Source organism: Prinia subflava, chromosome 33, assembly GCF_021018805.1.
Source record: "Prinia subflava isolate CZ2003 ecotype Zambia chromosome 33, Cam_Psub_1.2, whole genome shotgun sequence".
Classification (NCBI taxonomy): domain Eukaryota; kingdom Metazoa; phylum Chordata; class Aves; order Passeriformes; family Cisticolidae; genus Prinia; species Prinia subflava.
In genome coordinates this window covers 585,579-608,367 of record NC_086279.1, presented here as the reverse complement: position 1 = coordinate 608,367, position 22,789 = coordinate 585,579, and the positions used below count along the sequence as shown (strand labels likewise).

Genomic DNA, 22,789 nt, shown 5'->3' with positions numbered 1-22,789 from the left:
TCAGAGAGGACCAAACATTTTCTAATAGAGATGTAAACAATTCGGAGGAGAAGAAGGAGAGCAAAGGCCGAAAAGCCTCCTCCCCTGCTTCTCCCCTAACAAACTGAGTACACAGCCACAACCATGAACCATCCATTCCTGGAACCGATAACAACATTTTTATAAACCTCTTGCAAATCATCACAACCAAGCCCAGCCCAATAAATATTCTGGTTAGTGTCCCTCTACTACAAAACTACGCATTAGGGACAATACCGGAGCTATTTCTGGATAAGAAAAAAAACCTAGGGACCACAAAGGTATTAAAACGTCAAAGAACCCTAATGTCCAGAAATAGAGGCAGGCTTTCACTCCAAGTGACATTATAACTTCAAAAAGAGACATACCAATATGCCCACAAAACAACTGAAACCAAAATATTATTAGAATAAAGTTTTTTCCACTTTGTATGATCGCTTTCCCGTATGGGCCACCAAAAATGTATGTCGTGGTTTAGGACAAAATTAGGGAAAAATCTCCACAACTCCCTCCCCCACCACTGGGTTTGGGAGGAATTTCCTCAGAGGAAAAGTGGAAAAAACTTGTTTATTGAGAAACAACAAAAAAACACACCCCAACACAAGAAAAACAGTCCGAGATGACAAAAAATGTTTTCACCAGTCCAAGAGAGGGTGAGCAGTCTCTGCTGGGGAGGGTGCCAAAGCTTCTCTCAGGTGCAGACTCCGGGGGGTTTTCCCTTGACGTTCCTGAATCAGGGCCCGAAGCAGGTCCGATGTCTTCAGGGAAGGGAGGAAGCAAAGAAGGCAAAAAAACAAAAGCAGAAAAATGGCAAAAAGCAAGGAAAAAGCAGAAAGCAAGAGAGCAAAGCCAGCAAAGCAGCCTAAAGCTAGCAGCAAGCAAGCCAAAAGCAAACAGCCGGGGGAGGGGCTCAGCTATAGACAAAACAAACTGAGAACATGGGAACAGAAACACACGATTTGGGATACAAAGCATGAAAGTGTCTTGTCACCCTAGGACAACTGGGAATGACTGTGATCATTCTGAGGGTGATTGGGAGCAGCTCTGAGGAACTGGGATCATGTTAGGAGGAACTGGGAAGAAGTGGCAGTGACTGGGTGCATGCTGAGGATGATTGGAAGGAACTGGGCTTATACTGGGATGAACTCAGATCGTGCTGGAGATGACTGGGATCATACTGGCAGCGAATGCAACTACACTGAGGTTGAGTGGGAGTGGTTGTGAGCAAATGGGATCATGCTGGAAGGAACTGGGAATGACTGGGAATATGCTGGAAGGAACTGAGGTACACTGGGAGACACTGGGAGATGCTGGAACAAAAGTGAGAGTGAAGGAGAGCAACTGGAACCATGTGGGGTGCAACTGGTTCTTACTGGCAGTGACTGGGAGCACACTGGGCTCATTTTTGGATCATACTGGGAGTGACTGGGCTAACACTGGGAGTACCTGAGAGAACATACCATGCCCATCATCCACCATACTGGGAGTGACTGGGGGCATGCTGGGAGCAAATGGCATCGTACTGGGACTGACTGGGTTGATCTAGCTGGAGACAATTAGGACCATACTGGGAGTGATTGGAAGCAACAGGGATTATACTGGGACCATCCTGGGAGTGCTGGCCTATGACTAGGATCATACTGGAGGTTACTGGGATCACATTGGTGTTGAAAGGGAACAACTGGGATCACACTTGGAAGTACCTGAGAGAAACTGGGATCATGCTGCAAGCAAATTGAAGTAACTGGGAATGACTGAATGCATGCTAGAGGCAACTGGGATATTCTGGACATGACAGGGATTATACTGGGATAACTTAACACCTTACTGGGGCCACTGGAGCCACTCGGAATGACTATGGACATGCAGAGGGCAACTGGGATATACTGGGAGTGTCTGTAACCATCCTGGGGTGACTGGAAGCACACTGGGAACAGCTGGGCCTGTGCTGGGTGAGACTGGGATCCCACTGAGGGTGACTGGAATCCTACTGAGATTGAGTGGGAGTGGCTGTGAGCAAGAGGAATCATGGTGAAAGCAACTGGGAGGAGGTGGGAGTGACTGGGAGCATGGTGGGAGTGGCTGGGATATACTGGGAGAGACAGAGATCATACTGGAGGCTACTGGGGTCATGCTGGCATTGCCAGGGAGCAACTGGGATCACACTGGGGGTCACTGGCATCCTCCTGGGATTTATTGGGATCATACTGGGAGTGGCTACAATCACAGTGGGATTATCTTGGGTGTGAATGGTCTTTGACTGGGGCTTACTGGCAGCTACCAGGCCCATGCTGGGAGCCAACCGTGGAGAGCCTGGGAGCACCTGGGAATGATAGGATGCATGCTGGTGACAACTGGGATATACTGGGAGTGACTGGGCTAATCCTGGGGGCAAGTGAACCATGCGGAGGTAGCTGGGAGTGTCTGGGAATGACTACAGACATGCTGAGGGCAACTGGGATATACTGGGAGTGTCTATAACCGTGCTGGGGTGACTGGAAGCACACTGGGAACAGCTGGGCCTGTGCTGGGTGAGACTGGGATCCCACTGAGGGTGACTGGAATCCTACTGAGATTGAGTGGGAGTGGCTGTGAGCAAATGGAATCACGGTGACAGTAACTGGGAGGAGGTGGGAGTGACTGGGAGCATGCTGGGGGTGGCTGGGATATACTGGGCGAAACAAGGATCATACTGGAGGCTACTGGGGTCATGCTGGTATTTCAAGGGAGCAACTGGGATCACACTGGGGGCCACTGGCATCTTACTGGGAGTGACTGGGATCATACTGGCAGTGACTGGGATCATACTGGGAGTGGCTACAATGACACTGGCATTACATTGGGTGTGAATGGGCTCTGACTGGGACTTACTGGCAGCTACCAGGCCCATGGTGGGAGCCAACTGTGGACACCGTGGGAGCACCTGGGAATGATAGGATGCATGCTGGTGACAACAGGGATATACTGGGAGTGACTGGGATAATCCTGGGGGCAAGTGAACCATGCTGAGGTAACTGGGAGTGTCTGGGAATGACTACAGATATGCTGAGGGCAACTGGGATATACTGGGAGTGTCTTGAACCATACTGGAGGAGACTGGGAACATACTGGGAGTGACTGGGATTAACTGGGATTTACAGAGTCTTCACTGGGGACAACTGGAAGTGATTCCCCCTTTCCCCCCAGCCCTCCCTCGGGCACTGTCACACCTGCCCGGAGCAGCGCGATGGCTCCAGCGCTGGGGCTTTGGGGGCAAGGGGGGAGTGGGACCCCCGGCCCCGGGACCCTGAACCGCCATTCCTGGCACCAGGACCCCCCTGCTCCCCTTATCCTGCACAGGGACCCCCCTTGAATCCCCTATTTCTGGACATCAGGACCCCCTGCTCCCCTTTTCCTGGCCATCCCCTGTCTCTCAGCCTCCAGAGTTCCCTTGTGCTTGACCCTGGGATGCCCTGGAACATCTTGGACCCCCATTCCTGCCTTTCCCAGCCCCACCTTTCTGCAAAACCAGAGACCCCCCTGAACTCTCCAAACATCCTGGGTGTCCCCACCCTAGTGCCCCCTTTTCTGAGAAATCCTGGACTCCCCTTTCCTGGGCACCAGGACCCCCTGGGACTCCCTTCGACATCTCCAAGATGCTCTTTTACCCCTTTGCCCAGCACTGAGACCCCCCTGCACCCCTTATCCAGCACCAACACAACCTTTTCCCGGCCACCCCGCCTTTCCCAGCCCCCAGCCCCTCCTTTCCTCACACTGAGGAGCCCTTGCACCCCCTTTCCTGGACACAGGATTCCATGGACTCCCCATCCCACTTCTCCCAGTCCCTTTACCCCCTTTCCCTGAGTCTGAGCCCCTGAACCTCCTTCCCAGCTCTCCCAGCTCCACAAGTCTCCCTATTTCCTTGACCAGTTGACCCCCCTGGATCCCCAAACTCTCACTTTCAGTCCCCCATCCCAGCTCCTCCAAATCTCCGTGTTCCCCCCAGTTCTCCACTCGTTGCAGTACCTGGAAGTGGCACAGTCAGAGCCCAGCCCAGGGGTCCCCCAGTCCTTGACTGTGGGGGACATGGATGGGACCCCCTGTGAGCGCTGGGACAGCGAGCGGGGCTGGCTGGGGCTGCAGAGAGCGGGGATGGCAGCGGGAGCTGAGCTGGGACATTGGGATAGCGAGAGCTGGGATATTGGGATAGGCAGAGCTGGGATATTGGGATAGGCAGAGCTGGGATATTGGGATAGCCAGAGCTGGGACATTGGGATAGCCAGAGCTGGGATATTGGGATAGCCAGAGCTGGGATATTGGGATAGCCAGAGCTGGGACATTGGGATAGCCAGAGCTGGGATATTGGGATAGCCAGAGCTGGGACAATGGGATAGCCAGAGCTGGGATATTGGGATAGCCAGAGCTGGGATATTGGGATAGCCAGAGCTGGGATATTGGGAGAGCCAGAGCTGGGATATTGGGATAACCAGAGCCGGCTCAGGGAGAGGAACCATCATGAGGCTCACAGTGAGCTGCAGACGGGGCTGGTACAACCAGAGCAGGGGGAGTGGGGGGAACCAGGGGCTGGGCTGGGATCTGTGGGGCTGGGAGAATCTCTGGGAGTGGGATGGGATCTCTGGGCTGGAATGAGAATCCAGGGAGCTGCAAGGGGCTCTGTGGGGCTGGGACACGACTCCAGGGGTCCGTTCTGTCCTCGTTCTCAGGTCTCCACATGGTTCACGTGGTTTCCAGCTGCACCCTCCTGTCCAAGGGAGTGTCCACCAGTACGGCTGTGATGGGTGGGATTTGATCTCCTTCCAGCTGGGATCCGGGAGCTTTGCAGTGTCCGACGGTGCCACCTGGATCACCCAGAGGTGCTGGGAATGCAAAGGGATCATGGTGGAGCAGATGAAGCATTACCGGGGACACATCTGTGTGGAAGAGCTCCCAAAATACATCAGCTGTGGTCAGGAGGCTCTGGAGCACCAAGGTGGGTGTGGGAGGGGGAAGAGAATTCCTCTGGGAGAGTGGAATTCAGGAAAGGGGGGACTTGGGAATGCAGAAATTCCCATGGAATTTCCATGGCCAGATCTCACTCTCATCCCAGTCAGGTGAGAATTCCATGGGTGGACACCCCCAACCCACTGCCATGGCAATTCCCCTGGGAAATGATTTGAATTGATGACCAATCAAATGCCAGCAGTTGTCTAATTAGCAAATTTGCACTGCTAAAACAAATCTTTGGGTGGCTTTAACTAAAGGACCAGGCTTAGACAACATCTGTTTTTCCTATACCACCCTAGGAAAGACATTTTTCACCTGTTTAGTTTGCATGCCAGTAGATCCTTGGCCAGTTCCAGTCACCTTCCCCAGGCACCTTCTGAACCTGAAGAATTAGACATCCATGGCTCTGTAAACATCACCTTTTGTGCCAAATGTAGCTATAGAGAGAGAAATCAATCTTCAGTCAAGATTGTTTCTCCCTAGCACTCCAGGGAGTGGTAAGTCCAGAAAAGCAAAGCTGTCAAAACAGTTTTCATGGTTCAAACATGGTTCAAACAAGAGGGGGAGATGTTGGAACGCTGGAAATTTAGAATTTCAGGCTTTGTGTGCTAAAAGGCACTGACCCTCAAGCAAGCACTACATTTGACCTGAGGTTGTAGAACAGGCTTCCAAAATGGAGTGATAGCTCTGGGATTATGGGTGTGTAGGTTGAATAGAATTGTGTGATACCACAGGAAGGAAAATTTAGAGTTTACGATTTAAGTATATGGTTTTATATATGAAGCAATATGGAGGATTTAGGGTGTAGGCTATGTTCTTCTTTATTCACCTTCTTCTTCATGGTTTTGGGTGTTTTATTTCCAGTTGGGTGAAAAGATCCACATTGCAAATATTTGGTCTCTGCTTATTGGGTTAAAAGTATAAATAATACAGGTGTCATCTCGTTATTGGATAAATAGCGCTTAAAAGACCTTGGAAAGAGTTAGAGACACGGCCAATTTTCACTTGTTAGCAGAGCTGACGGTTCGTGAGACTGTAACATAGATAAGAATTAATAAACATCTGAGTCTGAACACGAGCTCCGTCTCCCGAGTATTAATCCTGGCTCTAACAGAAGATAACAAATCCACCAGCAGTGAAATGAGAAGCAATCCCTGCTGGGATTCCATGGGATACAAATCCCAATCCTGTCCCCAGGCTGGCTCTGTTGTGCCCATGGCAGCGCCAGGGGAGTGTCCTGTCCCTGCCCTGAGCCCAGCACGAGCCTTTCCTTGGGTGTTCTCTGCCCTGCCCGGGGCAGGAGGGCACTGCCAGAGCGGCTTTGGTGGCCCCGGGCACCCGGCTGGGCTCCAGCCCCTGCAGGGGCTCCTTGGGAATGTCCAAGAGCAAAGCTTCAAGCAAACAACAGTTTCTGGAGGGGCTTCTCCCCCTTGGCCTGTGCTGGGAGCCCAAGGGCAACAGCCCGGGCACAAGAGCCCAAAATGCTGGAGCTCAGTGTCCCTGGGCCAGGCTGTGTTCCCTGGCTGTGCCCTGTCCCTCAGCTCTGTCCCCTGTCCCCCAGCTGTCCCCTGTCCCTCAGCTGTGCCCTGTCCGTCAGCTGTCCCCTGTCCCTCAGCTGTCCCCTGTCCCTCAGCTCTGTGTGGCCGGGGCTGGCAGCAGGACCCAGGGCAGCCCTGGGGGAGAAAACCTTGAGCCCCAGCTGGGCCAGTTTCCCCCAGGGGGGCCCAGGTCACTCCCAGCATGGGCCCTTGTGGTTCCCATTCACCCCCAGTACAGTTCCTGCCACTCCCAGTAAGTTACAGCCATTCTCAGCGTGGTTCCAGTCAGGCCCAGTATGATCCCACTCACTGCCGCTGTGGCTCCAGTCCTTCCCAGTATGATTCCAGTATGAACCCTGTCACTCTGGGTACTGTACTATTTGCCCTCAGCACGGTTCCAGTTGTTCACAGTCACTCAGTATGGTTTCAGTCACTCCCAGTAACATCCCAGTCACTCCCAGAAACTCACAGTATTATTCCAGTAACTTCCTTTATGGTTCCTCTGTGATCCCAGTCACTCCTGGTCTCTCCCAGTTACCCTCAGTGTTCTTCCACTCCCTCCCAGTATCTCCCAGTAGCCTCCAACATGATTCCAGCTGCTGCCTGTATATCCCAGTTGCCCCAATATGGTCCCACTTGCCCTCAGCATGGTCCTACTCACTTCCAGTATGATCCCAGAATGACCCGAGTCACCCTCAGTGTGGTTCCAGTTGCTCCCAGTAGGATCTCAATTGTCCCCAACATGGTCCCATTTCCTCCCAGTGTGATCCCAGTTGGCTCTAGCACAGACCCAGTCACTCCCACTAGATGCTACTCCTATGCCATGATGCCAGTTGCTCCCAGCATGGTCCTAGTTGCTCCCAGTTCCTCCCACTCTGATCCCAGTTGGCCCTAGCATAGACCCAGTCATTCCAAGTATGATCCCAATATGAGTCCAGTAGGACCCCAATCTCCCCCAGCATGGTCCCAGTCAATCCCAGGTGCTTTCAGTGTGTTCCCAGTCACCCCCAGTATGGTCACAGACACTCCCAGTATATCCCAGTTACCCTCAGCATGTCCACAATCATTGACAGTCAGAGCCACATATCCCCGTAAGGTTCCACTTTTCACCAGTGTGATCCCAGTCACTCTCAGGCAATCCCAGTGTGTCCCACTATGATCCCTGTTGTGCCACTTGTGGTCCTGCTGGGTCCCAGTGTGCTCTGAGCTTGCTCCCAGTGGGTCCCAGTCCTAGGCCCGGTGCATGCCAGTGTATCGCAGTGTATCCTGTTGTATGCTGGTGTATCCCAGTATATCCCGGTGTATCCCGGTGTCCCAGTCCATCCCAGCCTGTCCCAGTCCATCCCGGTCCCTTCCCAGCAGCCGCCGCCCTTTCCCGGATCCTGCCCCTCCCGCCCCCGGAGCTGCCGCCGGACGCGCCCCCAAGACGCTGCCGGGGCTCGGGGGCTTCGTCTTGGGCTTCGTCTGCCGGGGGTGGGGCTCGGCCTCCGCTGCGGGAGAAGGTGAGGGGGGGTCCCCCAGGGGCGTGTCCCCCCCTCGGAGCGCGTGTGACTCCCCCATGTCCCCTCCATGCCGGGGTCACCCCCTTTTCTCTCCCCACAGCTCCTGACCCAGCTCCTGCTCCTCCCGGGAGGGGCTTTGGGGAGCCCCCCTCGGACCCCGGGATTCCTCATTCTTGGGCACTGGGACCCCCCCGCATTTCCTTCCCCAGCTCCGGGACCCCCTGCACCCCCTTATCCTGCACCGACAGCCCCCTGCACCCCCTTATCCTGCACCGACAGCCCCTTGCACCCCCTTTCCCGGAGATCCTCCTCTCCCAGCCCCTGCACACCCTGTTTCTGTCACCCCGGGGACCCCCGGACCCGCATTCCCGCCCAGCCCGGGGCACCGCACCCCCAGGCCTCCCTTTCCTGGGAAGCCCGAGCTGGGCACGGGGCTCTGCAGCCGCTCGGGGATTGATGATCACCCGAAGGAAAGGGAGAGCACAGGACAGAGCGAGAGCAGGAGATTGGCAATCAGGGATGGCAGTCCCAGCGCCCAGTCCTGCTCCGCCGGGGCCGGGAGCCGCAGCCGCAGGAGAAAATGGATCGGCGGCTGGCGGTGCTTGCTGGGCTTTGGGCCGGAGGCAGCGGGTTCCAAGCTGGCTTTGAGCGCAGGCCCCGGGAGTTGAGCACAGCCCGGCGCGGGGGTCCCGCAGTGCGTGGCCGAGGAGGGTCCCGGGGGATGCCAGGAGGGGATCTCGCGGAATTCCCTGGAATTCCGCCCTGCCCTCCCCCCGCGCTCCCTCGGGCACTTTTGCCTCCGCCTTCCCCGCCCTGCGCCGCCGGGATCTGCCCGGCGACCGGTGACGACACAGAAGATTCGCGCTGCCATTGGCGGGCAGGAAAGAGCAGGGCCAATGGCGGGGCCGGGCTGTGGGCGGGGCCGCAGCGGAGCAGCGCGATGGCTCCAGCGATGGGGCCGGGGGCACTCCTGGGGCGGGCGAGACGTGAAGCGCCCAGCGGCCGCTTTGATCGCCCATTCCGGAACACCGAAAGGCCCCTTGAACTCCAATTCCTGGGCGCCGCGATCCCCCCGAACGCCCATTTGCGGGCGTGGGTTCCACTCTCTATCACCTTACCCCGCACCAACAACTCCTGCATCCCTTTCCCGGCCATCTCCTCTCTCCCAACCCTCTACGCCCCCTTTTCCTTGACCCGGATGCCCCCTGGACCCCTATTCCTGCCTTTCTCAGCACCCAGCCCTTCCTTTCCTCAACACTGAGGACATCCGGGACCTCTATTCCCAGCCATCCCGGGTTTCCCCGCCTCGTGCTGGGTGTAGGGACACCGGGGACCTTTGGAGCTCCTTTTACTGGATACAGGGATTCCCTTAACCCACCCATTCCACCTCTACCCCTCCCAAGCCTCTCCATTTTTCCTTCCTGCAATCCCCTAACCCCCTTCCCCGTTCTCCCAGTTTTCCCCGTTCACCCTTTCTTCCAGCCATGATCCCCCAGTTCCCCCAAATCTCCGTGTCCCCCCAGTTCTCCTCTCGCTGCGCTCCCTGCCCGTGGCGCTGCCGGAGCCCGGCCCGGGCTTCCCCCGTTGGTGTCCGTGGGCTCCCTGGATGGGATCCCCTTCCAGCGCCGCCACAGCCAGCGGGGCCGGGCGGGGCCGCAGCCGCCGGGGATGGCGGCCGGAGCCCAGGCGGGATCTGGGCACAGGCAGAGGCAGCACAAGGAGCGGCACCGGCACGGGGCCAGCAGGGAGCTGCAGATGCTGCAGGAGCGGCACAGCCAGAGCGGGGCTCAGCGCGGGGAGCCGGGCCTGGGGGATGTGTGCGCCTGCGATGGCAACTGTGGCACTGCCCTGGGGATCCCTGGGACTGGGCCGGCATCTGGGGCACTGGGATGTGCATCCATGCGGATCCAAGGGGCTGCGATGAGACTCTGTGGGTCTCCATCACATTCTTGGGCTCCGGAGGGGTTGCAATGGGGCTCCCTGGTGTTGGGACATAATTCCATGGGTCTCCGTGGACCCAATCCCTCCGCAGGTCTCCACACGCTGCAGGAGGTTCCCGGCTTTGACCTCCTGTCCCACGGGAGCATCCGCAGATGTGATGGGCTCAGCTCCTACGGGTAGGAATTCTTCTCCATCTAGCTGGGATCGGGGGGATTCGCAGATGCCGAAAAGCTGGGAACAGGATGAGATTGGGGCTGAGGAATTACCAAACCCCCTGGGGCACACCTTCGGGGGAATGTCTCTGGAAATATGCCAGTGATGGTGTCCTGGGGTGACAGTGCTTTGGATCCCAATCTTGTGTTTCTGTTCCCGTGCTCTCAGTTGTTTTGTCTAATTGCCGCGCCCCTCCCCCTTGCTGCTGCTTGCTGCTGCGGGCTTTTGCCTGCTTACTGCTTGCCTGCTGCTTTTTTGCCGCTTTTCTGCTTTTGCTTTTTTTTTCTCATCCTCCTCCTTCCTTCTTCCCCTTCTCTGAAGACCATCGGAACCGGCTCTGGACCTTGATCTGGGAACGTCAAGGAACCCCTGCCCGGAGTCTGCATCTGTGAGAGAAGCTTGGCACCCTCCCCACCAGAGACTGCCCAAGTTGTTCATCCTCTCTTGGACTGGTGAAATCATTTGTTATCATCTGGGGCTGATTTTTTTTTGTTGAGGAGTGGCTTTGTTGTCTCTTAATATACAAGTTTTTTCCACTTTTCCTCCGAGGAAATTCTTCCCGAACCCGGTGGTGGGAGGAGGATTTGTGGGGGTCTGTTTTTTTTACGGGGCTCCTTTTGGAGATTTTCCCCTAATTTGTCCTAAACCAGGACAGATGGAAACAGAAGGGGAAAAAAACCCTGGAAATTCCCTAATGTAGTGCTGTGCCTGGGGTGTTCTGCCCAGTGTGGCAGACAGAGAGAAAGACTCCTAGGCTGCCACTCATCACAGCTCTCAGGGTTTTAGGTGAGAGACTTGCAGCAGATCCATTGGTGTGGGGAGTTCAGAGGGGTACCTTAGCATTTTGTAGATCCCAAATATCTAATAGGGGGTCTCATTAGATTTGTGGAGATCCCTCTGACCACCCAGGATCTCCCTGAACACGCTGACGCTGCCTGTGCACAGTGAGAAGGTTCAGACCCAGCACAGGCTCCCAGCTCTGTCACCCAGGCATCACCCAGGTACCCCCAAACCCTCCCGGGAACCCTCAACCACCTCCCCAGAACACCCCAACCTCCCCTGGGATCCAGAAAACATCCTTGGAACCCTCCAAAACCTCTCCAACAATGCAAAACCCAGTACAGAGCCCCCCAAACCCTCTCAGGACATCAAAATTTCTGCAGGACCTTCCAACACTCCCCCAGTATCACCTTGAGAAGGTTTATACCTGACATGGGGTCCAATCTCTGTCACCAGCAGATACCCCAAAACAGCCTTGGAAGGCCCAATTCCATCCCTGGGTTTGCCAAACACCCTCCTTTGCCACCCCTGAAACCCCCCAAAAACCACCGTCACCCCAAACAGCCCCCGGACCCACAAACTCCCCCAGGAGCTTCTCAGGAAGGTTTATACCCAGCACAGGGCCTCCACTGCCATCCCCTAGCCCCCAAATCCCCCCGGGACCCCCAACCCTCCCTGGGGCTCCACTGCCAGAATGAACTGGAGTGGTGTTGCCCTTTTAAGGGGAGTTCTAGAGGGGTTTGACTATAGGGCGCTCTTCAAGCGGTGATGGTGGAGAGAACCCCAAAACCCCACCCTGGGGGGCAAAACATCCCCTACAGGAGCTTGTAGTGGGCCTGCCCCTAAAAATGTCCCTTTAAGCCATCATGATCCCTCTTTAGGAGGGGCTTCTGGAGCTGCAGCCCCACAAACATCCTAAAACCCTTGGAAAAAACCCTGGTAGTGGTGGCATCCACTGAAAAAACTTTAAAAGGAGAACAACTCCTCTTCAATGGGGCCAAAATGCCCTTAAGCACCCTCAAAGAAGGACAGGATCCCATCCTCTGCTGGGGCTTCTCCGAGGCAGGAACGCCTTGTGCTGTGTGCAGCTGGGCAAGGGCAGCAGCAGGGCTGAAGGGTTCGTGTGCCACAGGCAGGCCGAGCTGGGGAGCCCTGAGGGCCCCATGGGAGAGGCGGGAATGGGGAATGGGGACAGGGAATGGGAATGGGACTAGAAATACGCATCAGGGACTGACAATAATACTGGGAATGGGGACAAGGCGGAAGAACTGGATCTGGGATACCAGACTGGGACTGGGACGGTGAATACGGGATTGAGACGGGGATTGGGACTGGGAATGGAAAGTGGGACTGGGAATGTGACAGTGAATCGGGATAGGGCTGGCAAATGGGACTGGGACCAGTAATGGGACTGGGACTGGTAACAAGGATCAGGAATGGAGAGAGGGAATGGGGACAGGGAAGGGGAATGAGAACGAAACTACAAGACAGAGACAGGGGATGGTACTGGGAAAGGGGATAGGGACCAAGAATGGCACCAGGAATGCTGGACTTGGACTGGGACTGGGATCAGGAGTGGAGAGAGGGACCAGGAATGGGGACAGGACTGGGATCGTGGACAGGGACTGGGAATGGGGACAGGACCAGGAATAGGAAGAGGGAATGTAGACAGGGATTGGGAATAGGGACAGGAACTGGTGTGCTGGATTAGGGCAAATTTGGGAGGAAACCTCCAAATGGGGTCCATCTAGAAGGCTAACCTAAACAGCCCACCCCTAACTGGTCCAACAAAAAATTTCCTTCAAGAAAAAGGGAAAAAACTGTTTATTCAACAAGCAAAGTGCCCACAAGCACAAAGAGAATGAACAATATCAGACAACAGAACCTCATGCTGTTCTGAAGGAAGATTCCAAAATTGAGAATGTCCTTGCCATGGGTTGTAGCTCAGCTTGCCCAGTCTCTTATCAGTCCCTCTGGTGCTGGAAAATGCCATCCTGGGACCCAGTGGGGCACAGGTATGAGCTCTGGGAGTGGGAATGCTCCTGAGAATTGGGACAGGGACTGAGAACGGGACGGGGAATACAGGACAGGAATGGGATGGAGGCCATGGCCTGAGAACAGGGACAGGGACCGGGAACACAGGAGCGGAAATACGAGACAGGGATTTGGAATGAGTCACAGAATGGGGACAGGGACCACGAGTTGGCCTTGAAGTACTGGACTGGGACAGGGATGGGTAAGACTGGACTGGGACTAGCAATGGCACCAGGAATGGGGACAGGGAGCAGGAATGGGACCAGGAATACGGGAGTGTTCCTGGGAATACGGTACTACAGGGATAGGGGACCTGGAATGGGATGGGCAATGGGAATATGGAAACAGGAGAGAGAAGATGGAAACAATAACTGGAGAGAGAATATGGGATGGGGATTAGGAAGGTGGGTCCGGGACAGGAAACGGGAATACAAGATTGGCACTTGGAATATGGGAACAGGACAGGGAATATAGAAATGGAAATGGGGGACCAGCCAAGGGATCAGCATTACAAAAATGAGAACAGGACAGGAAATATGGGACTGGGAATATGGAAACAGCATCAAGACACAACGGGACAGGGAATGAGAGTGGGAATGTGATTTGAAATGGGATGGGAGCAGAACAGCACCATGACTGGGGTGACACATGAACAGGCAGGTGGAAAGGGGAGGGACAGCGAGGAAAGAGAGATCCTGAACAGGGACACCAGGCACAGTGGGACAGTCCCAGGGCAGGGGGTGCTTTATCAGCTGCCCCTGAACCTCCTCAGGGTCTCCGAGTGCAGCCAGAGCCGCTCAGCCTGTGGAGCCCAAAGCCCTGAGCATGTCCTAATTTCCTGCCTGGAATCATCAAATGCCTTCAATCCAGCACCGTCCACATCCCCTGGAAGATCACCCGGTGTCCCCATCCAGGTCTGTGTTAAAAACTTTTATTTTTACCCCGTTTTTGGGGATTTTGAAAAGGTAAAGAGAAATTAAAAGAAAATCCTGCCCACAGGGAGCCAGGAGGATGTGGGTCCCCCAGCCAGGTGTGTGCCCAACACGGATCACCGGCACCGCGGATCATCGGGGCTGGCTCTGCCCACCAGGGGTCACTGGGGATCATCCAGGGGGATCCTCCCATGGGGGATGGAGCTGGAGCAGTGCACGAAGCTCTTCCCGCACTCGAGGCACTTGCAGGAGTTCCCTCAGTGCTGGCTCCGTTAGTGTCAGGTCAAGGTTGAGCTGCTGGAGAAGCTCTTCCCAAACTGGGGACATTCGTGGGGCCTCTCCCTGGTGTGGATGTGCCGGTGACTGATGAAGTTGGCGTTTCGCTGAAAGCCCATCCCGCAGTCAGGGTAGCGGAAGGGCCTCTCATCCGTGTGAATCTGCTCATGCACAAGGAGATGGGAGCTGGTCTTAAACCTCTTCTTGCACTGGTCACACTCGTAGGGCCTCTCCCCGGTGTGGATGCTCCGGTGGGTGATGAGGTGGGAGTTATGCCTGAAGCCCATCCCGCAGTCGGAGCAGCAGAAGGGCCTCTCATCCGTGTGAATCCGCTGGTGCAGGAGGACACTGGAGCTGGTCTGAAACCTCTTCTTGAACTGGTCACACTCGTAGGGCCTCTCCCCGGTGTGGCTCCTCTGGTGGACGATCATTTGGGATCTCCACCTGAAGCTCTTCCCACACTCCGAGCACTTGTGGGGATTCTCCCCATCCTGAGGCTGCTCAGGGACCCCCAGCTCCGAGCTGTGGCCGCCTCCCCGGCCCGGGGTGGATCTTTCCTGCTCGGAGCCCCGAGATCTGCGTTTGCAGCCCCTCCTCGTGCGGCATCTCCGCGGCTTTTCCTCCCCGTTGCGTTCCTGCGCCACGGAGCCGCTCACAGCGGCCTCTCCCACCGGCTGCTGCCCGGATCCCTCCAGGGCCATCTCCGTCTCAGCTTCTGGCTCCTGCAAGATCTGAACACGCCCTGGCCCGCACAAAAACCCTCCCGGAGAGCCCCGCGATGGATTTGGGGCGAGCTCCCCGTCCCCGGTCACCTGCGGGTTCCAGGCGGGACCTTCCTCCTGCTTTTCGTCTTCCTCCTCCTCCTCTGTCCCTCGTGTTCCCGCTCCGCCTCTTCTTGGCGCTCCTGCCTTTCTTCTTCCTCTTCTTCTTTCTCCTTCTCTGTCCCTCTTCTTCCTCCCGCTCGTCTTCCTCCCGCTTCTCTCTTTCTCTTTCCCTTTCCTCTTCCTCTGTCCCTCCTCTTCCTCCCGCTCCTCCTCCGCTCCCAGCCCGGCCCGGGCGGTGCCGACACCCAAAAGCAGCCGCGCTCTGCCCTGGGGGGGTTCCAAAGCGGCACCGGCAGCGATCCCGGGAGCAGCGGGCAGGAATCGGGAGCGCTTTCCCTCCCAGTCTGGCTCTTCCTGGGAGCACTGGGAGGGAACTGGGAGCAAACAGCGCCCGGACGCGGCTGCAGCCGGCGAGGGGCGGGGCCGAGGCACAGGCCGTGGTTATGCAAATCTGTGAGGGATCGCGCGCTGTGATTGGTGGGCGGGAACAGGGCGGGGTTTGCCCTCAGACGTGAGGGGAGCGGGATCCGGAGCGATGGCGGCGGCGTCCGGTGAGAGGGGACAGGGAGCGGGAACGGAGACAGGGAGTGGGGACAGGGAATGGGAATAGGGAGCAGGAACGGGTACAGGGAATGGGGAGAGGGAGCGGGAATGGGGAGAGGGAGCGGGGAGAGGGAGCGGGAATGGGGACAGAGAATGAAGACTGGAAGTGGGGACACGGAATGGGAACAGGGATCGGGAATGGACTCGGGGAGCGAGGACAGGGAATGGAAAAGGCACAAGGACTGGGCTGAGGAATACAAGAAAGGACTGGGAAGGGAAGCGGGAACGGGACTGGGAATACAGGACACGGACCGGGACTGGGGACAGGCATCGGTAATGGGAACAGGGATTGGGAATATGGTCAAGGACCAGGAGTGGGACTGGAAATACAAGATAGGGAGTGGGAATGATCCTCAGAACTAGGACAAGGACTGAGAATAGGACAGGGAATACAGGACAGGAATGGGATTGGCGCCATGGGCTGGGAACAGGGACAGGGAACAAAGAAGTGGAAATACGAGACAGGGCCTTGGAATGAGTCACAGAATGGGGACAGGGACCACGATTTGGCTTTGGAGTACCGGACTGGGACAGGGACGGGTAACACTGGACTGCGACCAGCAATAGGACCAGGAATGGGGACAGGGAGCAGGAATGGGACCAGGAATACGGGAGTGTTCCTGGGAATATGGTACTGCAGGGATAGGGGACCTGGAATGGGATGGGCAATGGGAATATGGAAACAGGAGAGAGAAGATGGAAACAATAACTGGAGAGAGAATATGGGATGGGGATTAGGAAGGTGGGTCCGGGACAGGAAACGGGAATACAGGATTGGGACTGGGAATATGGCAATAATAGAGGGAATATGGAAATGAAATGAGGGCCCAGCAAAGGACCAGGAATACGAGAAGGGGAACAGGACAGGAAATATGGGACTGGGAATATGGGAAGGGCATCCAGAGACAACAGGCGCGGGAATGAGAGTGGGAATGGGATCTGAAATGGGATGGTAGCAGAAGAGGACCATGACTGGGGTGACACAGGAACGGGCAGGTGGCAAGGGGAGGGACAGCGAGGAGAAGGGATCCTGAACTAGGGACACTGAATACAAGGAGACAGTCCCAGGGCAGGGGGTCCTTGGTCAGCTGCCCCTGAACCTCCGCCAGGGTCTCCCACTGCAGCCAGAGCTGCTCGGCCTGGGGAGCCCAAAGCCCTGAGAATATCCTAATTTCCTGCCTGGAATCCTAAGCTCCCTTGAACCCAGCACTGTCCACATCCCCTGGAAGAGCCGCCCATGTCCCCATCCAGGTCTTTGTTCAAAATTTTTTTTTCACCCCGGTTTTGTGGGTTTTGAAAAGATAAAGACAAATGTAAAGGAAATTACGGCCAAAGGGAGCCAGGAGGATGTGGAGACCCCAGCCAGGTCTGTGCCCAACACGGATCACCAGCACCGTGGATCACCGGGGCTCTGCCCACCGGGGGTGACTGGGGATCATCCGGTGGGATCCTCCCATGGGGGATGGAGCTGGAGCAGCGCACAAAGCTCTTCCTGCACTCAGGGCACTCGCAGGGCTTCCCTCAGTGCTGGCTCCGTTGGTGTTGGGTCAAGGTTGAGCTGCTGGTGAAGATCTTCCGACACTGGGGACACTCGTAGGGCCTCTCCCTGGTGTGGATACGCTGGTGGGTGACAAGGTGGGCATTTTGCTTGAAGCCTTTCCCGCAGTCGGGGCAGCGGAAGGGCCTCTCACCCGTGTGTGTCCGCTGGTGCACGAGGAGGTGGGAACTTTTGGGAAAACTCTTCTTGCATTGGTCACACGCGTAGGGCCTTTCCCCAGTGTGGATCATCTTGTGCAGAGTCAGGGCAGATCTCTGGGTGAAGCTCTTCCCACACTCTCCACATTCGTAGGGCCGTTCCCCCGTGTGGATCCTCTGGTGGATGATCAGGTGGGAGCTCTGGCTGAAGCTCTTCCCACACTGGTCACACTCGTAGGGTCTCTCCCCGGTGTGGATGCACCGGTGGGTGACAAGGTGGGAGTTTTGCTTGAAACCCATCCCACAGTCGGGGCAGCGGAAGGGCCTCTCATCCGTGTGAATCCGCTGGTGCAGGAGGAGCTGGGAGCTGGTGGGAAACCTCTTCTTGCACGGGTCACACTCATAGGGCCTCTCCCCAGTGTGGCTCCTCTGGTGGACGATCATTTGGGATCTCCACCTGAAGCTCTTCCCACACTCCGAGCACTTGTGGGGATTCTCCCCATCCTGAGGCTGCTCAGGGACCCCCAGCTCTGAGCTGCGGCCACCTCCCCGGCCCGGGGTGGATCTTTCCTGCTCGGAGCCCCGAGATCTGCGTTTGCAGCCCCTCCTCGTGCGGCATCTCCGCGGCTTTTCCTCCCCGTTGCGTTCCTGCGCCACGGAGCCGCTCACAGCGGCCTCTCCCACCGGCTGCTGCCACGGGGATTTGTACTCCTTGGGCTCCGTGCTCAGCTCCGTGCCTGGGGGAGGAAGGACCAGGAGAGGATGGGATTTGCCTGCGGGCCACAGGGAAGGGCAAGGAGATCCCCCCGCGCATCCCCGGCATAACAGGGTCGGCAGTGGGGTTGTCCTGCAGCCGGGGGCCAGGCCGGGCTGCGAGATGGAGCAGCAGAGAGGGGGAAAGGGGCACTGACTTCCTTCTCACCTGCCTGCGGCTCCCGGGACATCTTCCTCTTCCTCGTGGCGCCCTCCTCCTCCTCCTCCATCGGGCCGAGATTTGCCAAAGACAACTCCTGCTGTGGGGTAAAACAAGCGCTGAGCGCGTTGGGTTTGATGGTGCCACTGCCCCGGCGCGGCTGCAGAAGTCAGCGCCCCTTTCAGCCCCGGGGGCCCGGACCCCGCTCATCTCCAGGCTCTGCCCGCCGGTACCGGGCGATCGCCACGTGGGACCCGCCAAGATCCCTCCAGGGCCATTTCCGGCTCGGCTTCGGGCTCCTGCAGGATCCGAACACGCCCTGGGCCGCACAAAAACCCTCCCGGAGAGCCCCGCGATGGATTCGGGGCGAGCTCCCCCTCCTCGCTCACTTGCGGGTCCCAGGGGGGATCTTCCTCCCGCTTTTCGTCTTCCTCCTCCTCCTCTGTCCCTCGTGTTCCCGCTCCACCTCTTCCTGCCGCTCCTGCCTTTCCTGTTCCTCCTCCTGTGTCCCTCCTCTTCCTCCCGCTCCTCCTCCGCTCCCAGCCCGGCCCGGGCGGTGCCGACACCCAAAAGCAGCCGCGCTCTGCCCTGGGGGGGTTCCAAAGCGGCCCCGCCCCGCGCGGCACCAGCAGCAATCCCGGGAGCAGCGGGCGGGACTCGGGAGCGCTTTCCCTCCCAGTCTTGCTCGCACTGGGAGGGAACTGGGAGCAAACAGCGCCCGGATGCGGCTGCAGACGGCGAGGGGCGGGGCCGAGGCAGAGGGCGTGGTTATGCAAATCAAGGCTTGATCGCGTGCTGTGATTGGTGGGCGGGAGAGGCGCGGGGTTTCGTCGGTCCGGTGAGGGCCCGGGCAGGGCCGGAGCGATGGCGGCGGCGTCCGGTGCGAGGGGACGGGGAGCGGGAATGGGGACAGGGATTGGGGACAGGGCCTGGGCATGGTACCAGCACAAGGAATCGGACCGGGACTGGGGACAAGGATTTAGAATTGGGGAATGGGTATGAAAATAGGGAATGTCACACGGAATTGAACCTGGAATACAAGACAGGATTGGGAAGTGGGACAGACACCGGGAATAGAGACAAGGAACAGGGACAAGACTGGAAATGCCACAAGGAAAGGACCATGAGTGTGGACAGGGATTTGGAGCATGGACAGGGCCTGGGAATGGACATGGAAATAGGAGACAGGCACTGGGAAGGATACTGGGAATGGGAACAGGGCCTAAGAATGGGACAGGGAATACGGGACACAACCAGGAATGGGGACAGGACCTGGGAATGAGGACAGGGCCTGAGAAATGGACTGGAAATAGGTGACAGGGACTGGAAATGATACACGGAATGGGGACAGCGAGCAGGAATGGGAACGGGAATACCGGAATGGGACAGGTAATTCGGGACTGAGACCAGGAATGGGACAGTGCATGGAGAAAGACCAGGAATGGGACCAGGCAGGGGAATGTGGGAATGGCACAGGAAATAATATGGGAACAGGACGTGGAGGGAGAATATGGGCTGCGGATTAGGAACAGGGGCCACTGTCAAAAACGGGAATACAGGAGCAGGACTAGGAATGGGAATATAGGAACAGGACAGGGAAAAAAGCAATGGAAATCCAGGATCTGCAGCAGGATCGGGAATACGAGAACAGGAACAGGGCAGGGAATATGGGCCTGGAAATGTGGAAACTGACACCAGACAGAGACTACGGGGCAGGGAATGAGAGTAGGAAAGAGATGGGGACTGGGATGGGAGCAGGGCAGGACCAAGACTGGGGTGACACAGGAACGGGCAGGGGGAGGAGGAGTGACAGTGGGAAAAGGGAGATCCTGGAAAGGGGACACCAGGAACAGGGGGACAGTCCCAGGGCAGGGGGTCCTTGGTCAGCCCCCCCTGAACCTCCACCAGGGTCTCCCAGCACAGCCGAAGCCGCTCGGCCTGGGGAGCCAAAAGCCCTGAGCTACACTCAACTTCCTCACACCAATCATCCCCCACACCCCTGGAAGATCCCCCCGTGTCCCCATCAATGTCTTTGTTAAAAATCTTTATTTTGAGCCCGGTTTACGGTGTTTTGAAAAGACAAAGAGAAATGAAAAGAAAATCCAGGCCACAGGGAGCCAGGAGGATGTGGAGCCCCCAGCCAGGTGTGTGCCCAACACGGATCACCGGCACCACAGATCACCGGGGCTCTGCCCACCGAGGGTCACTGGGGATCTTCCAGGGGGGATCCTCCCATGGGGGATGGAGCTGGAGCAGCGCACGAAGCTCTTCCCACACTCGGGGCACTCGCAGGGCTTCCCTCAGTGCTGGCTCCGTTGGTGTTGAGTCAAGGTTGAGCTGCTGGAGAAGCTCTTCCCACACTGCTCACACTCATGGGGTCTCTCCCCGGTGTGGATCCGCCGGTGCGTGAGGAGGTTGGAGTTTTGCCTGAAGCCCTTCCCGCAGTCGGGGCAGCGGAAGGGCCTCTCATCCCTGTGAATCCTCTGGTGCAGGAGGATCTGGGAGCTGGTGGGAAACCTCTTCCTGCACTGGTCACACTCGTAGGGCCTCTCCCCAGTGTGGCTCCTCTGGTGGATAACCAGGTGGGAGCTCCGGGTGAAGCTCTTCCCACACTGATCACACTCGTGGGGCCTCTCCCCGGTGTGGATGCGCCGGTGTGTGAGGAGGCTGGAGTTTCGCTGGAAGCCCATCCCGCAGTCGGGGCAGCGGAAGGGCCTCTCATCCGTGTGACTGCGCTGGTGCACGAGGAGATTGGAGGTGGTGGGAAACCTCTTCTTGCACTGGTCACACTCGTAGGGCTTCTCCCCTGTGTGGATCCTCTGGTGTGCGATCAGCTCGGAGTTTGACCTGAAGCTCTTCTCACACTCAGCACACTCTTACGGCCGTTCCCCCGTGTGGATCCTCTGGTGTCTGATCAGGACAGAGCCATGGCTGAAGCTCTTCCCACAGTGGTCACACTCATAGGGCCTCTCCCCGGTGTGGATGCGCCGGTGGGTGACGAGGGTGAAGTTTTGCTTGAAACCCATCCCACAGTTGGGGCAGCGGAAGGGCCTCTCATCCGTGTGAATCCGCTGGTGCAGGAGGACACTGGAGCTAGTCTGAAACCTCTTCTTGCACTGGTCACACTCGTAGGGCCTCTCCCCGGTGTGGCTCCTCTGGTGGATGATCAGGTGGCATCTCCACCTGAAGCTCTTCCCACACTCCAAGCACTTGTGGGGCTTCTCCCCATCCTGAGACTGCTCAGGGACCCCCAGCTCCGAGCTGCGGCCGCCTCCCCGGCCCGGGGTGGATCTTTCCTGATCGGAGCCCCGAGATCTGCGTTTGCAGCCCCTCCTCGTGCGGCATCTGCGCGGCTTTTCCTCCCCGTTGCGTTCCTGCGCCGCGGAGCCGCTCACAGCGGCCTCTCCCACCGGCTGCTGCCCGGATCCCTCCAGGGCCATCTCCGGCTCGGCTTCGGGCTCCTGCAAGATCCGAAGAGGCCCCGTCCCGCAAAAACCCTCCCGGAGAGCCCCGCGATGGATTTGGGGCGAGCTCCCCCTCCCGGCTCACCTGCGGGTTCCAGGCGGGAATTCCCTCCCGCTTTTCGTCTTCCTCCTCCTCCTTTGTCGCTCCTGTTCCCGCTAAGCTTCTTCCTGCCGTTCCTGCCTTTCCTCCTCTGTCCCTCCTCTTCCTCCCGCTCCTCCTCCACTCCCAGCCCAGCCCGGGCGGTGCCGACACCCAAAAGCAGCCGCGCTCTGCCCTGGGGGGGTTCCAAAGCGGCCCCACCCCGCACGGCACCAGGAGCGATCCTGAGAGCTTTGGGAGCGATCCTGGGAGGAGCGAGAAGGATTTGGGAGCGCAAATCCGTCCTGTTATTGCTCTTACTGGGAGCACTGGGAGGGAACTGGGAGCAAACAGCGCCGGGAGGCGGCTGAAGCCGGCGCCGGGTGGTGCCAAACCAAAGGGCGTGGTTATGCAAATCAAGGCTCGATCGCGTGCTGTGATTGGTGGGCGGGAGCAGCGCGGGGTTTCCAAGGTCAGGTGAGGGCGGGCTGGGGCCGTGAGAGGGGACAGGGAGCGGGAAAGGGGCACAGAGACCGCGGCAGGGACCCGTGATGAGAACACGGGAACGGGACACGGAAGATGGAAACAGCGACCGCAGAGAGAATATGGGATGGGGATCCGAGTTCCGAGGAGCTCCAGTGAAACACATTTGGGGCTGCGAGCTCTGCAGCTGGGCCTCCCCTGGGCTGCTGCGGCTCAGGGCCCAAAGGCTGGAGCTGCAGCCTTGCTCCTGTGGCAAGAACAGGAGGCTCCTGCAGGCCCGTGTGCCCTGCATGGCCCCAGCAGCAGGGAGGGCTGTGAGGCACAGCGGGTGCTGGCAGGAGGGGCTGCTGTGGCCAGCTGGGGCCTGTGAGAAATGCCCAAAGCCTTGTGCTGTGTGCAGCTGGGCAAGGGCAGCAGCAGGGCTGAAGGGTTCGTGTGCCACAGGCAGGCCGAGCTGGGGAGCCCTGAGGGCCCCATGGGAGAGGTGGGAATGGGGAATGGGGACAGGGAA

At 57.8% G+C, this 22,789-nt stretch overlaps 1 protein-coding gene and 2 pseudogenes across 1 annotated transcript; all 3 read right to left on the bottom strand.

The window, feature by feature from the left end:
- LOC134563112 (zinc finger protein 345-like) overlaps positions 1-22,416 on the bottom strand; it is a 147,136-nt pseudogene extending 124,720 nt beyond the window's left edge.
- Positions 12,797-18,995, bottom strand: LOC134563057 (zinc finger protein 502-like). Its single transcript, XM_063420830.1, has 4 exons — positions 18,642-18,995; positions 18,262-18,352; positions 17,169-18,076; positions 12,797-15,470 (listed from the first exon to the last, which is right to left on the bottom strand). Exons 2-4 carry the CDS (start codon positions 18,320-18,322, stop codon positions 14,220-14,222), a joined length of 2,220 nt encoding a protein of 739 aa, XP_063276900.1. The 5' UTR covers positions 18,323-18,352; positions 18,642-18,995; the 3' UTR covers positions 12,797-14,219.
- Positions 19,110-21,807, bottom strand: LOC134563091 (zinc finger protein 239-like; annotated as a pseudogene).
- Positions 22,417-22,789: the final 373 nt, after the last annotated feature.